A 16,995-nucleotide genomic window follows, 5' to 3' on the forward strand; every position below is an offset into this window, starting at 1 on the left:
GATGTGAAAGACCTCTGCCTGAGACCTTGGAAAGCCACTGCCGGTCTGAGGAGACCATACGGAGTGTGAGGGGCCTGAGGAGACCATACGGAGTCTGATAGAAATAGCGACCCTGGGCTTTGCTTGGTGGTGTCCCCTCCAAATACTATCCAGGGCCTGTTCTGTTTTGCTTCAGTGGTCTGATGATACAAGATTGGGCTAGCCTGTGCCATTCAAGGTCAGGGCTCTGCATTTGATGTGGTCTTCTTGTGACCGTGAGGTTGTTTGCTTCATTTTAGATCTCCTTGCAAAGCTAGCAACATTGAGACTGCTTCAAACCCAGGGCAAGCTTGCCCCAGACAATTAGACAGCTCAAAAGGAGGGAACTAAAAAGAAGAGAACAGAAGAGCCCCATGGTGCAGGGTGGTAAAGCTGCAGTCCTGCAGTCCAAGCTCTCTGCTCCCGACCTGAGTTCGATCCCAGCGGAAGATATTTATTTGAAACATTTTTAATCGCAATCACTGCGTAATTTTTGTGAACTCAGTTCCACTCTGGGCTGTTGTCTGAGTTTCAGGGAGGGGCAGGGCTCACTTTGTAGCAGGAGCTCCTTTGGATATTAGGCCACGCCCCCCTGGTGCAGCCAATCCTCCTGGAGCTTACAGTAGGCCCTGTACTAAGAACCCTGTAAGCTCTTGGAGGATTGGCTACATCAGGGGGATGTGGCTTAATATGCAAAAGAGCTCCTGCTACAAAGTGAGCCCTGGGCAGGGGGAGAGTATAGGCTCCCTGTATTACCACCCCCCAGGAGAAATAATAGCCCGGAGAGATTAATATTGTAAAAATAAGAAATGGAAGGATTAAACCCCATTTCCATGCCCCAGTCTAAGCTGAGGGCCTGTACTATTTCTGCGCTGAAGCAGTCATTTGCAACTGGAGTGTCTTGTCCTGTCCACCTGGAAGACTCAGCTTGCAAACAAGCTCCAGTTTTGACATATTTATTACCTTGGCCATGTTTCCCTCCCCCCCAGTTGAACCCAACAGATGATAGCCATAAACTAAGCTTATTATTCTTTCAATCTGTTAAAAACATCTTCGTTATTGTGCATGCTAATTTGCTGCCCACCTATATGCAGTCCTCATCTTGGGCAGGAGCAGAGCTCTGGAACCTCTAAATTTTATTGTGCTCTTTCTTTCTTACCCCCCCCCCCCCAATTGTTCCATTGTTGCAACCCCCTGTGAGAATTTTCTCCCCCCCCCCATCGTTCCATTGCTCAAACCCCCTGTGAGAATTTTGCTGAGCTCTAAGATTTGACAAACTTTCTAATATTTCCCCCCACCAACAATAGGAAAAGAACCAAAACATATAAAGCAGGCAGATGGAACTGCTCATCAGGCCGCTGTGGCCACGGAGGAGAAAGTCATTTTAAAAAGTATGATGGGAGCCGTGTTCCCTCTAAGCTGAGTTAGTGTGAGCTAGCCCACAGTTTTTTAGCCTCCAGCTCACACATTTTTATCTTAGCTCAGGAAGGATGGCTCCAGAGCAAACCAGGGCTTTTTTTTTGTAGAAAAAGCCCAGCATGAACTCATTTGAATATTAGGCCACACCCCCTATATCCCCATTGTTTCACACAGGACTTTTTTAGTTAAAAAGGGGCCTGGCAGGAGCTCATTTGCATATTAGGACACACCCCAACACCAAGCCAGCCAGAACTGGGTTCCTGTGCATTCCTGATAAAAAAAACCCTCTAGAGCAAACTAATTGATGCAGAAGCTTTAAGGCCAGGAGCTCACAAAGAAGAAATTTGGCTCACAAGGCTCCACAGCAAGTTTTCATTATGAAAATTCTGGCATGTGCAAATGAGTTTTGCTAATGAGCTCTGGCACCTCCTTTTCTATGAAATGACCCCTGTCTATATTTATGACTGTTATTTCCATTTCATTGTGTTCTGAAGAAGTGTGCGTGCCCCCCAAAACTCACACCTTGAAGAAAACCTTTGTTGGTCTTGAAAGTGCCGTTGGACTCAAACTGTGTTCAAGTTCAAGAGAGCATGTTTGGTGTAGTGGTTAAGTGTGCGGACTCTTATCTGGGAGAACCGAGTTCGATTCCCCACTCGTCCACTTGCACCTGCTGGAATGGCCTTGGGTTAGCCATAGCTCTGGCAGAGGTTGCCCTTGAAAAGGCAGCTGCTGTGAGAGTCCTCTCAGCCCCACTCACTTCACAGGGTGTCTGTTGTGGGGGGAGAAGATAAAGGAGATTGTAAGCCGCTCTGAGTCTCTGATTCAGAGAGAAAGGCAGGGTATAAATCTGCAATTCTTTTTCTCTTTTGCAATTCTAGTGTGGTACCCAATGAATGATATGCGAATGTGCTGCCTGATCTATTTACTCACTTCGATCATTATAGCCCGCTTTTCTCCCCAGGGGGGACTCAAAGCCACTTACACCATTCTCCCTGCCTCCATTTTCTCCTTGCCACATCAACCCTGCGAGGTAGGTTGGGTGGAGAGTGTGTGGCTGGCCCCAAGCTTTCCCAGCAAGCTTCCACGGCACTGATTCAAAACTGCGACACCCGGATTGTAGCCTCCCCCTCTCCGTGCTTGTGCTGAACTATTTAGGGCCTATATGTTTGCCCCAGTAGGACAACTAGCAGGATTAAGAGGTTGTTCCAGCATGGGGGGAATCGAGGAGGGAGGATGTTGTAAACTGCTCTCTCCTATGACGTGGTGCCAGTCTGAATCAGGGTTCCTCCCAGGGCTTTTTTTGTAGCAGGAACTCCTTTGCATATTAGGCCACACACGCCTGATGTAGCCAATCCTCCGAGAGCTTACAGGGCTCTTCGTACAGGGCCTACTGAAAGCTCCAGGAGGATTGGCTACATCAGGGGTGTGTGACCTAATATGCAAAGGAGCTCCTGCTACAAAAAAAACCCTGTCCCTCCCTAAATAAAAAAAATATTTAGGGACTCTTTACACGGAACTCTCACCTCGCATGGGTTTTGACCTTAATTCTCTTGGCATTTGTTTTGTTATTGTTTCTGTATATGATATTATTCCTGAGAAGGAGAGCTTTAGCCGCACCGTGGCAAGAGTAGTTAGATTAATGATGTTTTTATGCCACTAGCGATTATCAGAGACGTGGGCCGTGTAATCTCCTTTCCAGGTGCGAATATAAATCAGCCAGCAGGTTTCTTGAGAGAAAGACTGCAAACAAACGGAACCGCCATAAAACAAACGGGAAACATCAGCAGAGACAGACTGGAGATCAGTGTCCTCCAGTTGAGCACAATAGCCAATGTCTGGAATGCAACATGTATTGGACCAAAAAAAAGGGAATTCTGGTTTTTTCCCTAATGGTTTGCAAAAGTGGTTGGTTAACATTATTGCTTACAGTTTTTGGTCTTTATGTAATAATTCAAACATACAGGGCTTTTTTTGTAGCAGGAACTCCTTTGCATATTAGGCCACGCACACCCTGATGTAGCCAATCCTCTTGGAGCTTACAGTAGGCCCTGTAAGCTCTTTGAGGATTGGCTACATTGGGGAGGGGGATGGCTTAATACGCAAAGGAGTTCCTGCTACAAAAAAGCCCTGGGCCACACACCCCTGATGTAGACGGCAATCCTCCTAGAGTTTACAGTAGGCCCTGTACTAAAAGCCCTGTATGCTCTTGGAGGATCGGCTACATAAGAGGGGTTTGACGTAATATGCAAAGGAGTTTCTGCTACAAAAAAAAGGCCTAGAAACATACAAAAAAAGAAGAGCATTTTACATAAGATTTTACAATAGATGAAGAGGAGTTGTAAATGAGAAAATGAGTGCATCTGTCTGCAAAGGAGTTCCTGCTACAAAAAAGCCCCAAAAACCTACAAAAAAGAAGAGCATTTTACAATAGATTAAGACGGGGTGGGGAACCTTTTTTCTGCCAAGGGCCATATGGATATTTATAATGTCATTCGCGGGCCATTAAAAACTATCAACTTAAAAAACAGTGCTCCGCTGAGGGAGAATAATCGTTTTTCTATTTGAAGCCATGTGGGGAGAGCCTAATTTGGCCCACACAAATACACACATGTAGGCTTCCCAATCCCCAGGTCCCAGCAGGGGATCCCCCGATTTTACAGGCTTCCCCTCTCCCCCAGCCAGCTGGCCAGCGGGGGAAGCCCCACCCCCACAGCCATTATGCACCTCCACAAACGATTCCCATAGGGAATGATAGGGAATTGATTTGTGGGTATCGGGGGCTCTGGGGGGGCTGTTTTTTGAGGTAGAGGTGCCAAATTTTCAGTATAGCATCTAGTGCATCTCCCCAAAATACCTTCCAAGTCTCAAAAGGATTGGACCAGGGGGTCAAATTCTATGAGCCCCAAAAGAGGGTGCCCCTATCCTTCATTATTTTCTATGGAAGGAAGGCATTTTAAAAGTTGTGCTGTCCCTTTAAATGTGATGGCCAGAACTCCCTTGGAGTTCAGTTATGCTTGTCACACCCTTGCTCCTGGCTCCGCCCCAATGTCTCCTGGCTCCACCCCCAAAGTCCCCAGATATTTCTTGAATTGGACGTGGCAACCCTACACACATGGCTCGCTGCCCTAGGCAAATACATAGGTCCAGGGCTTTTTTTGTAGAAAAAGCCCAGCAGGAACTCAGTAGCATATTAGACCACATCCCCTAATAGTAGCATATTAGGTCACACACTCATTAGCATATTAGGCCACACCATCTGGGATAATCAAGTGCAAACTGAACTGTGACAGTAACTTTTCCAGGCCTGCAGCAATTCTGGCCAGCCAGCCAGGCCCCAGGGAGGCTGCCGCACAGTACATCTGGGCCCTGTGATCCCTGCCTGGTCCTGGGGAGGCTGCTGCACAGCGCAGCTGGGCCCCATGATCCTTGCTGGCCAGCCAGGCCCAAAGGAGGCTGCCACGTGGCTTTGTTCAATCCAGCAATCCCCGAGGGCCACATCAAGTGACCTCAAGGGCCATATATGGCCTTCGGAATGGAGGTTCCCCACCCCTGGATTAAGAGAAGTTGCAAATGATAAAACGGATGCGTCTGTCTGTAAAAGTGGGACTTGGAAACCAACTCTGTGCAGTCTCTTTGATGACAGCCAGTTAGGGTTGCCACGTCCAATTCAAGAAATATCTGGGGACTTTGGGGGAGGAGCCAGGAGACATTGGGGCGGAGCCAGGAACAAGGGTGTGACAAGCATAATTGAACTCCAAGGGAGTTCTGGCCATCACATTTAAAGGGACAGCACACCTTTTTAAATGTCTTCCTTCCATAAGAAATAACGAAGGATAGGGGCACCTTCTTTTGGGGCTCATAAAATTGGACCCCGTGGTCCATTTGTTTTGAAACTTGGGGGGTTCTTTGGGAAGAGGCACTAGATACTATACTGAAAATTTGGTGTCTCTACCTCAAAAAACAGCTCCCCCAGAGCCCCCGAAACCTCCAGATCAATTCCCCATTATACCCTATGAGAATCGATCTCCACATAGGGAAGAATGAAGTGCTCAGCAGACGTTTCCCTCCGTTCCTCCATTCCCCACCCCGTTTCTGCCGACTCTGAAGTGAGGGGTTGGCCTCTCTACTCACGAGTTGCTGCCAACTTCTTCAAAGTAACACAAACACACCATCTCAAGAGGAAGCCTTTCAATCGGAGCCTGAAGCCTCCAGAGGTAGAAAGGCACATGGTCCTCTGTGGGCGGGGCTTCCCCTCCCCCACCGGCCAGCTGATTTGGGGCGGGAAAAAGGCAGGGAAAGCGGAAGAACCCCCGCTGGGACCTGGGGATTGGCAAGCCTACAGCCAGTGGTTTATCAAGCCCATCAGAATGCATTGTCGGACTAGACGTTGCAAGATACTTCAAGGATTTCCTAGCTTCAGGTTCCCACTCGGGTTGGTCACCTTTCCTGGATGACCTTGGAGATGCCTTGCTCTCTCAGTGTTCTTCACAAAGTTGTTGTGAGGCTAAAATGCAATAAAGCAGACCTGTTGGGGTTGCCAACTCTGGATTGGGAATTTAGTTGAGATTTGGGGGTGGAGCCTAAGGAGGCAGAGCTGGGGAGGGGAGAGGCCTCGCCAGCAAATGATGCCATCAAATCCAGCCTCTGAAGCTGTCATTTTCTCCAGAGGGACTGTACTTCTCTAACCTCTACTAAGGCCCCCAGCCTCCAGTTGGGGCCTGGAGATCTCCCATTTTTACAACTGATCTCCAGCTGGCAGAGATCAGCTCCCCTGGAGAAAATGGCTGCTTGGAAGGGTGGGTTCTAGAGCTTTGTACCATGCTGAGGCCCCTCTCCTCCCTGAACCCCACCCTCTCCCGGATCCACCCCCAAAGTCTCCAGGTATTTTCCAACACAGACCTAACAACCCAACTCTAGACAGAGGCACCAGGCCCCTCCTGGAGGTTGGCACCCCTCAGTCCCATGAACTACTCGGAGGAAAGCAAGATAAAGACTTTAACTGAAATTATGGCAATGCTAAGCCACCTCTGAACATCTCTTGCCTTAAAAACCTGTGGGATCACCATAATTTTTCTGTAGTTTGACAGCACCATCACTCATGGTAGGGAGGTAGCATAGTAATATCAGGGGTGGGATTCTAGCAGGGGCTCCTTTGCGTATTAGGCCACACACCCCCTGATGTAGCCAATCCTCCAAGAGCTTACAAGGCTCTTTTTTGTAAGCTCTTGGAGGATTGGCTACATCAGGGGGTGTGTGTCCTAATACACAAAGGAACTCCTGATAGAATTCCACCCTTGTTGATATTGGATTTATATCCCACCCTACACTATCTCAGAGTCTTAGAGCAGTCACAGTCTCCTTTTGCCTTCCTCCCCCACAACAGATACCTTGTGAGGTGGGTGGGGCTGAGAGAGCTCTCCCAGAAACTGCCCTTTCAAGGGCAGCTCCTACAAGAGCTATGGCTGACCCAAGGCCATCCTAGGAGGTGCAAGTGGAGGAGTGGGGAATCAAACCTGGTTCTCCCAGGTAAGAGTCCGCACACTTAACCACTACACCGAACTGGCTCTCACCAAACTTGTGTAGTATCATCTTCAGATCTCAGAATATAAACAGAGTCGACCCTGGTGAGTAGTTGGATGGGAGAGCACCAAGGAAGTCCGGGGTTGCTCTGCAGAAGCAAGCCAGAGCAAACCACTTCTTTTTTTCCTCTCACCTTGAAAACCCTACAAGGTCACCATAAGTCGTCTGCAGCTTTACAACCCTTTCCACCCATTTGCAAGCAGGAATTCACTCTTGTGTAATTAGAGGAGAAATTGCTATTAAGTAAGAAGGATGACCTTCTTGCCACCTTGTGGATGGGGCACTGGAACAGAGAAAGCAAAAGATGTTCTTCGTTTCCATGGGCTGGCGTGTCTTTGGGTATAAGGGACAGACCCTGAAACAGCCAGCCAATGGAACAGATGACATTGGCCGGAAACCTCCAGACGTCAAGGGTGATGGAGAGTGTTCTCTGCGACTGTTTGTCAGATCGGGAACCAAAATAGCTCTGCTCCAAATGACTTTTTAAGCAGCTTGCTTTTGACAAAGCCACAAGTGAGATTTTATTGCATTGGAAAATCAGATGGCAACTTGTGTGCTGTTTGGGCCTGAATTCCTTAGACATCTGCCTGGCTGGGGGGGGGGGGGCAGTTTAATGAACTGCAATATTGCTGGGCTAAATATTTGGAGAAGATGAATCGGGTTTTATGGGTAGTCTCAGTCCAGACCTCACAGATCAGTAGACCAAGACTTGAGATCCAAAGGAGCTACTTTTGGTGCACCAGAAAAAAGTTTAAAAAACAAAAACCTGAATTACGATTCCTCCCAGGCCAGATCACATATTCCTTTTGAAAGCCTGAGTAAAGAAGTTAAGTACATAAGTTAGGGATGTTTTCAAAATGCTCCTTTAAATTTCTCCTAGGACTTCGGAGCTTTTGAATTACCTGGCCTTGCTTCCAAAGTGAAATTGACATAAGAACATCAGAAGAGCCCTGCTGGATCAAAGCAGTGGTCCCTTTAGTCCAGCATCCTGCCTCACACGATGGGCAACCAGTTCCTCCGGACAGCCAACAACAGGGCGTAGAGACCAAGGCCTTCCTCTGATGTTGCCTCCTTGCTCTGGGATTCAGAGGCTGCCTGCCTCTAAATGTGGAGGTTCCCTTTAGTTCCATTTTAATCACCCATTGAGTTAAATAGGTATTTCCTTTTATCTGCCCTGAATCTATTGCCCATCAACTTCATTGGATGCCCTCATGGTCTAGGAACACTTTATCATTTCATTTTTTTTTTCATTTCTGAATTTTGTGCAGAGTTGTGCATATGTGCATTGCTGCAGCTTTCCATTCCTTCAGGTCTTTTGCATTGCTACGGCCGGGGTGGAATTCTAGCAGGAGCTCCTTTGCATATTAAGCCACACCCATGATGTAGCCAATCCTCCAAGAACTTACAAGACTCTTTTTTGTAAGCTCTTGGAGGATTGGCTACATCAGAGCGGTGTGGCAAAAGAGCTCCTGCTAGAATTCCACCCCTGGCTACAACATGGTGCCAATGTGCATGAGGGCCTCTGGTAAAATGTACCCTACTCACCACCAGCAACAAGAAATCTTGGTGTGATTGGGCCTGACTGTATCGCGTGTGCATGATAGGACGCATGAGCACATCAGTAAAGCAAAAGGAATCTTGATGTAGTCTTATGATGAGATGGAGACTGAGTTTCTCAGGGCTTTTCTTGTAGCAGGACCTCCTATGCATATTAGGCCACATCGTTCTTATGTAGCCAATCCTTCAAGAGCTTACAGTAGGCCCTGTACTAAGAGCCCTGTAAGCTCTTAGAGGATTGGTTACCTCAGGTTACAATCTTGGAGGATTGTGTGGCCTAATATGCAAAGGAGTTCCTGCTACAAAAAAAAGCCCTGATTGTAGTGCTTTATTAATATGCGCACAAGCCTCAATAGTGTAGAGAGTGACCTTGGTTGTCTGGAGATCAACTGTAATAGTGAGAGATTTCCAGGTCACTCCTGGAGGTTGGCAACCTTACTACCCACTGTGGTTTTTTTCCAGTTCAGTTAACAGGTGTTTTGGACTTGACCTTAGTTTGAACTGACCCAAAGTTTGAGCTATAAGGGGACCCAGGGGTGGAATTCTAGCAGGAGCTCCTTTGCATATTGGGGCCACACCCCCTGATGTAGCCAATCCTCCAAGAGCTTACAAGGCTCTTTTTTGTAAGCTCTTGAAGGATTGGCTACATCAGGGGTGTGTAGCCTAATATGCAAAGGAGCTCCTGCTAGAATTCTACCCCTGAGGGGACCCAACTTTAATGAAATATGGCGTGTGGGTGGGTAGATGCCGAGGCCTATTGCTGTTTCTATACGTTACTGAATCTTTCTTTGTCTCAAGAGCTGAAATCTGCTTGCTTTGCTGTGGCTTGCTGAGGAGAAAGAAGGACCAAGGGACTTAACAACCACTCCACCCTCTGCATTTTCAGATAAGGGCTCCTCCACCAAACAGAAGTGGAGGAGAACTTCTCATCCTTGTAAAACACCGAGAGATGCATCGCTCACCCAGCCTTTTTTAATCCGCCGCCCCACTTGTGAGGCAGGTTACGCTGAAGGGTTTTCCGTGAGGAGTTTTTAACACATCCCTTGTTTTGTAGAGGGAAAATGTCACTATTCATGTGTTTTGAACCGGGGTTGCTTTTAAAATGCGCCCCGCTGAGTAATCAATAGGGTTACTGTAATCTGTGAGGAGTCGAGTCTCTGCAAAGGCGTTAATGGGTAGCTCGTTCATTATACGCAGGGATATGAAAATGTGTCAATACCGAGTGACTTCAAGGCCAACAAGGAGGGAGGATAATTGAAACTCTCTCTTACTGGGGAAGGGGAGGAAGGAGCGTTTTTGAATATAACTTGAATGATATGTTGAGAGATGTCGGTTGTGTGCGTTATATGTAGGGTTGCCAATCCCCAGGTGGGGGCAGGGGATCCCCCAGTTTGGAGGGAAATGTCTGCTGGGAACTCTATTATTCCCTATGGAGATTTATTCCCATAGAAAATCATGGAGAATTGATCTGCGGGTATCTGGGGCTCTGGGGGGGGGCTGTTTCTTGGGGTAGAGGCACCAAATTTTCTGTATAGCATCTAGTGCTTCTCCCCAAAATATCCCCCAAGTTTCAAAAAGATTGGACCAGGGGGTCTGATTCTATGAGCCCCAAAAGAAGGTGTCCCTATCCTTCATTATTTCCTATGGAAGGAAGGAATTGAAAAGGTGTGCCGTCCCTTTAAAAGTGATGGTCAGAACTCCCTTTGGAGTTCAATTATGCTTGTCACAGCCTTGATCTTGGCTCCACCCCTAATATCTCCTGGCTCCACCCTCAAAGTCTCCTGGCTCCACCCCCAAAGTCCCCAGATATTTCTTGAATTGGACTTGGCAACCCTAGTTATATGTGGGCACTTGACCCACCTAGGGTTGCCATCCTCCAGGTTGGGCAGGGTAAAGGTACAAAAACCTCTGCGAGAACCAGCCTCAACAATAAAGAAATGTAAGTGTGATTTACAATCATTCTTATAACCAAAGTAAACATACCAAAAGTGAAATTAATCACATTTAAAGTAACAGAACACTGACCACGCCTGTGTCCATAGTACTTAAGTCTCTGAACATAAAGTTTCTCCAACTGAAGATCCGGGCTATGGTGAAAAAGGTCGATATTCAGACAGAGTACAACGCTCCAATCTTTTTGGGTGAACGGATGAGTAGAATGATGTAATGCCGCAAGGCATCAGAACGCGACAGAGTTGCACTCTTCTCTATGTTTATTTTGGTTATAAGAATTATTGTAAATCACACTTAAATTTCTTTATTGTTGAGGCTGGTTCTTGTGGAGGTTTTTGTACCTTTACCCTGCTCCATATAGCTGCATTTCTCTGTTGTGTTGCAATCCTCCAGGTGGGGCCTGGAGACCTGCCGGCATTATAACTGACTAGACTAGAGTGACCCATTCCTCTGGAGCGAATGGCTGCTTTGGAAGGCAGACTGCATGGCATTATGCCCCACTGAGATACCTCTCCTCAAACCCCGCATTCCCCAGGCTGCAACCCCAAATCTCAAGGAATTTCCGGAGCTGGATTTGGCAATACTCAGGGCTTTTTTTTTTTTTAAAGAAAAAGCCCAGCAAGAGCTCATTTGCATATTAGACCACACACCCCGATGTCACCATTTTTTCACATGACTTTTTTGTAGAAAAAGCCCAGCTGGAACTCCTTTGCATATTAGGCCACACCCTTTGATGTCACCATTGTTTTACTCAGGGCTTTTTTTGGTAGGGAAAGCCCAACAGGTACTCATTTGCATATTAGGCCACACCCCTGATGTCACCATTGATTCACACAGGGCTTTTTTGTAGGAAAAGCCTAGCAGGAACTCATTTGCACATTAGGCCACACCCCCTGATACCAAGCTAGCTGTAACTGCATTCCTGCTTTAAAAAAAAAAGTCCTGGCAATACCCAATTCCAGTCACAAGTTTCCCCAAACACTGATGGATGGCCTTCTATGTACAATGAATGAGAAAAAGCTTTCCGTGCCTGCCATTTAAAAAGATGTAAAATATATACAAGAAATCCCATATAGCGCTCTGAACACCCTCAGCAGCCCCAGATACAGTTAGTGCTTGATGAAAACTGAAGAGACCTGAATTCAAATCTCCAAACTCAGCCACAAAGCTGATGGGGTGACCCTGGGCTGCTCACTCCTTTTCAACCTAACCTACCTTGCAGGGTTGTCGTGAAAGTGAAACGGAAGAGGGGAAGAACCGTGTAGCAATTGAAATGTGCATGTGTGTTGATCAGCAGAGGAGAAGACTATGGTGGGGTACACAAAAGCATCATACTGCAGGCCAAGTACAAACTTTAGCAACATGGATCTCCAGGTCCCACCTAGGGGTTGCCCATTCTAGAGTGTGGACTGGCACAGAATGGGGGGGGGGGAATCTTGTTCTTCCCTCCCTTTGGGCTACTAGACTCAGGGCTTTTTTTGTAGCAGGAACTCCTTTGCATATTAGGTCGCATCCCTCTTAGGTGGCCAGTCCTCCAAGAGTTTAGAGGGCTCTTAGTGCAGGGCCTTCTGTAAGCTCGTGGAGGATTGACTACATCAGGGGGTTGTGGCCTAATATGCAAAGGAGCTCCTGCTACAAAAACAAAGCCCCGACTAGACTGAACAGGGGGCAGGGCTCCTTAGCCTTTGATAGTTGCAGAGAGAGAACTTTGACAGCTTCTCTGCAATTATTAAAAACTTACAAGCCATCTCCTGTACAGAACCTGAATTCAAACCATCCCATAGAGTCCCATACTGTGGCCCTTCAGTGACTGTCAAGGTGAGAGGAGGGGACTCGCAAACGCTCTCCCGCAACGTAAATACCCTGCTTTTTGGAAAGTTAGCACTTGAGGAAGGCTCCTACTTAAGCTTGTCCTTCGCCCCCTAGTTTTCAGCTTTACAGGGAGTATCTTTGAGGAAACAGGGGACATCCATCTCATTCTAACGAGGGGGTGAATCCGTAAGAACATAAGAACATAAGAGACGCCATATTGGATCAGGCCAAGGGCCCATCCAGTCCAACACTCTGTGTCACACAGTGGCCAAAAAACCCCAAGGACCATCAGGAGGTCCATCAGTGAAGTCAGAACTCCAGAAACCCTCCCACTGTCCCACCCCCCCAAGAAGACAGAGCATCACTGCGGTATACATCCTAGAAACTGATCCCTCTGAATTTGGATCAACCAGCTCTTACAGTTCTCCATCACAGATGGAGAGAAGAGTTCTGACTCTTCAGAAGGAAGGTTGTCGGGGTGTGGCTTGTTGCTGACCAAGGTTGCTAACTCTGACTTGAGAAATTCCTGGAGATTTGAGGGTGGAACCTGGGGAGGGTGAAGTTTGGTAAGGGGAGGGAGCTCAGTGAGGTATAATGCCATAGATTCCAAAGGTAGAAATAGTACCCTGTGCTCAACCATGTATATAATTAATACTAAAGGTAAAGATAAAGGTAAATTCCCCTGAGCAAGCACTGAGTTAATACCGACCCATGGGGTGACATTACATCAGGATGTTTTCTTGGCAGATTTCACCCCAGAGTCGGAAACAACTGGTGCTTGCACAGGGAACTACCTTTACTTTACTTGCCATTGCCTTTTCCAGTCATTTACACTTCCCCTCCAGCAAGCTCGGTACTCATTTTACCGGCCATGGAAGGTTAAGTCAACCTTGAGCCAGCCACCTGAACCCAGCTTCCGCTGAGATCGAACTCAGTTCATGAGCAGAGCTTCAACTGCAGTACTGCAGCTGACTACTCTGCGGCACGGGGCTCTTCAGTTTATACTAATATAAGTGCAAATACACTCAATCGCTTAGATAGTTAATATGAAAACAAGTATAATTGCTCTATACAAGTGTAGGCAAATAATATGTCATGAGTAAGTCACCAATCCAAAATCAATACTTTAGGGTCATTTCTACTTTGTCACAATTATACAAAGCACTTGTAAATTTCATTCCAACTTGGCACAGTCTCTAAGGTGCCATTCTCTATAGATGCCTCAAACACCAAGTCTCCAGCTGTAATGTACTCTCCACAATTCTATGGACAGATTCTACAGTTGTCTGTCAGTTTCAAACAAATTCTTTTTCAAGAATCGCTGTCTCGATTGGTCAGTTCAAGTTGAGCCGAAGTGTATTATTGGTTTCTCCTGGCTGCTCAGCGGTAACCACACTGATACGTACTGTTACTCAAATCTCTTACTCCTTACAAAAATTTTCTCCTGTTCTCTATGGAACAAGCTCAGTGGGGTATAATACCAGAGATTCCAAAGGAGCCGTTTTCTACTGGGAAACTGTTCCATGCAGGGCTTTTTTGTAGCAAGAACTCCTTTGCATATTAGGCCACACCCACCCACACCTGATGTAGCCAATCCTCCAAGAGCTTACAGAAGGCTCTGTAAGAAGAGCCCTGTAAGCTCTTGGAGGATTGGCTACATCAGGGAGGTGTGGCCTACTATGCAAAGGAGTGCTTGCTACAAAAAAAGCCCTGGTTCCATGTACTCTGGAGATGGGTTGTAATTGCAGGAGATCTCCAGCACCAGGTTGAGCTGACCGTGATAACAATATCTGACTGAAAATGCTTTTATATTGTTGGGGAGGGGGAGCAGATGAGTCGTACACATCTGAACTGCCTGCCCATCATTGCAATCCCATGCATAGTTTGTCCCTGTTTGAAAACCATTGCTTTCTGTGGTTTTAAGCTGGAGTGAGTCTGAATAGGATTGCATAAGATTGTTCAAGTTTTTTTTTTTTTCAAAATCGCCAACATTGTTGGCCCTCCTCCTCACCATCTCTTGGCTCCTTTTCTCCTAGATCTTGCTTTGGAAATGATGATGACATGGTCGAGCTGAAGAGAAGACCGAGACATTTATTCTCCACTCCAATTTGGGTAAACCTGTGAAATCACCTCCAGGATTCCCTGCGTTCCTCACCATGGCGAAGAGCGCCGAAGTGAAGTTAGCCATCTTCGGGCGAGCAGGAGTTGGGAAGTCAGGTAGGTCAACCTTCTCAGTTTCCTTTTGCATTCCTCGCTTTGCTGCTGTTGTTTGGAAAAGCCTTTTTGTAGGCAGAAGGAGGAAGATTCCAGGTGGGCAAAGAGCCAAACAACAAAGGAGAGGAAGCCTATAAAAGCTCTCAAAATGTTAAATGTGTTTTCTGTAAGAGACTGATTCCTCTGTTGATGTATAAAGGGACTGGGGGCTAGAAAATTGCAGAAAACACCTGAACCTTAATGGACCACCAGGGTATGGTCTGAAGACGTGTGGTACGGTACTCTCTGTTGCAACTCCATGGGTCAGGGAGGTGTCTGGATGGAAGACTGTGATGGACAGCTGGTACCTGCATGTTGAGATGCAATGCATGTGAGTGACAACTAACGGAACTCACTCTGATTGATGAGCTGCTTCTAACTGTCAAAAGAGGGTGACAGTTAGGCAGTTGAAGAAAGCAGTTACAGGCTGGAAGGAGTTGGAGAATGACTGGAAAAGAGAGTGCTGGTCTTTGTGATGCTCTCTAGTGTGTATCAAGAAACACAGAGCAGAGTCTGATTCAGAGGCTATGTGGAGTGACTTTGAAAAGTGGAATTTCTGGTGGAAGGCTGTTCTCAGACATTAAGAACAGCCCCTGTATATGTAAAACAGAATCAAAATGGAGAAAGAAAAGCTTCCTGTATTAAGCTTAGGGTCCAAAGGTGGGAAAGACAGTCTGGTAGATCAGGCTTTGACAAATGTTTTGAGGTGGCACTGAAAGGCCCTCAAAAGGTGCCAAAAGTGCAGGTTATTTATATTCAACGGAAGATAGTAATGATGATGCCAGAGAAAGAGGTCTAGTGGAGAGACCTTAGTCTTGTAACCTAAGGGACCAAGCAGGATACACACAAGATTGTGTGATTAGAAAGTGGGAAAGTTACCCAGATATCTAGAACAGCTACAAAAAGATAGACTTTTAACATTGAGGATACCTTCAGTGAAAGTCAAACCAACTGAAGGGTAACACTGTATCTTGTGAAGTCAGCAACCTCAGACATAGTTCTGTGTTCAGTTTTAACTGTCTGCTTACATCTTCTAAATCCCAAAAAACTATGTAAACATCCCATCCCATCCCTTCCCAACCAATCTGTAAATAAACCAAAACTTGTTTTAAATCGCTACCTGTATCTACTGTGCCATTTTCTGAAAGGTAAATTTTGACACCTGAAGCAACAACAGGGTGATCGTTCCAGTGGGGTGCTTAGTAGAACAGTCACCCCTGTCACAAAGAGCTTCTGGGAACTCCATATATAAGCCAACAGAGGGATCATTCCTCTGTAAAAAGTTGCATTGCCACTCAAGCCAACTTAGAAGTCTTGCTTTCATGCTAGACATGTGAAATGTGATTGAGGTTCCTTGGATCTTAGAGCCAAGGCATGGGAACAGCTGCTGCTAGGCTGAACCTCTTCACAGTGTAGGTCTCCCCCGTAACCTCCAGGGACTTCCCAGTCTAGAGCGGGCAAATTTAGGCTTGCCAACCTCCAGATGGTGGCTGGAGACCTCCCATGATTACAACTGATCTGCAGACTGGAAAGAGCAGTTCCCCCTGGAGAAAATGGCAGCACTGGATGGTAGACTCTATGGCATCATATCTCTGCTCAGCTCCCGCCCCCTTTCAGCTTCACCCTGGAGAGCCAGTTTGGTGTAGTGGTTAAGTGTAAGTGTGCGGACTCTTGTCTGGGAGAACCAGGTTTGATTCCCCACTCCTCCACTTGCAGCTGCTGGAATGGCCTTGGGTCAGCCACAGCTCTGGCAGAGGTTGTCCTTGAAAGGGCAGCTGCTGTGAGAGCCCTCTCCAGCCCCACCCACCTCACAGGGTGTCTGTTGTGGGGGAGGAAGGTAAAAGAGATTGTGAGCCACTCTGAGTCTCTGATTCAGAGAGAAAGGCGGGATATAAATCTGCAGTCTTCTTCTTCGGGCTCCACCCCCAGATAGTGTTGTCAGGTGCTCAGAGATCTCCCAAAATTATGCTCTCCAGACTAGAAAGATCAGCTCCTCCGGTAGGGTTGCCAAGCCCCAGGTGGGGGCAGGGGATCCCCCGGTTTGGAGGCCCTCCCGCTGCTTCAGGGTCGTCAGAAAGCGGGTGGAGGGGAGGGAAATGTCTGCTGGGAACTCTGTTATTGCCTATGGAGATTTATTCCCATAGAAAATCATGGAGAATTGATCCGCGGGTATCTGGGGCTCTGGGGGGGCTGTTTTTGGGGGTAGAGGCACCAAATTTTCAGTATAGCATGAAACCCCCCAAGTTTCAAAAAGATTGGACCAGGGGGTCCAATTCTATAAGTCCCAAAAGAAGGTGCCCCTATCCTTCATTATTTCCTGTGGAAGGAAGGAATTGAAAAGGTGTGCTGTCCCTTGAAATGTGATGGCCGGAACCCCCTTTGGAGTTCAATTATGCTTGTCAC

General features: G+C 47.0%; 1 protein-coding gene across 1 annotated transcript in view; it reads left to right on the top strand.

Moving 5' to 3' along the window:
* RERG (RAS like estrogen regulated growth inhibitor) overlaps window positions 1-16,995 on the top strand; it is a 207,178-nt gene that overhangs the window by 13,971 nt on the left and 176,212 nt on the right. The window contains exon 2 of the mRNA XM_060244604.1: window positions 14,376-14,556. Coding sequence (XP_060100587.1) covers window positions 14,496-14,556 — 61 coding nt within the window. The 5' untranslated portion in view covers window positions 14,376-14,495. The remainder of the gene's footprint in view (window positions 1-14,375; window positions 14,557-16,995) is intronic.

The sequence above is a fragment of the Heteronotia binoei genome, chromosome 8 (genome assembly GCF_032191835.1).
Source record: "Heteronotia binoei isolate CCM8104 ecotype False Entrance Well chromosome 8, APGP_CSIRO_Hbin_v1, whole genome shotgun sequence".
NCBI classification, from domain to species: Eukaryota; Metazoa; Chordata; class Lepidosauria; order Squamata; family Gekkonidae; genus Heteronotia; species Heteronotia binoei.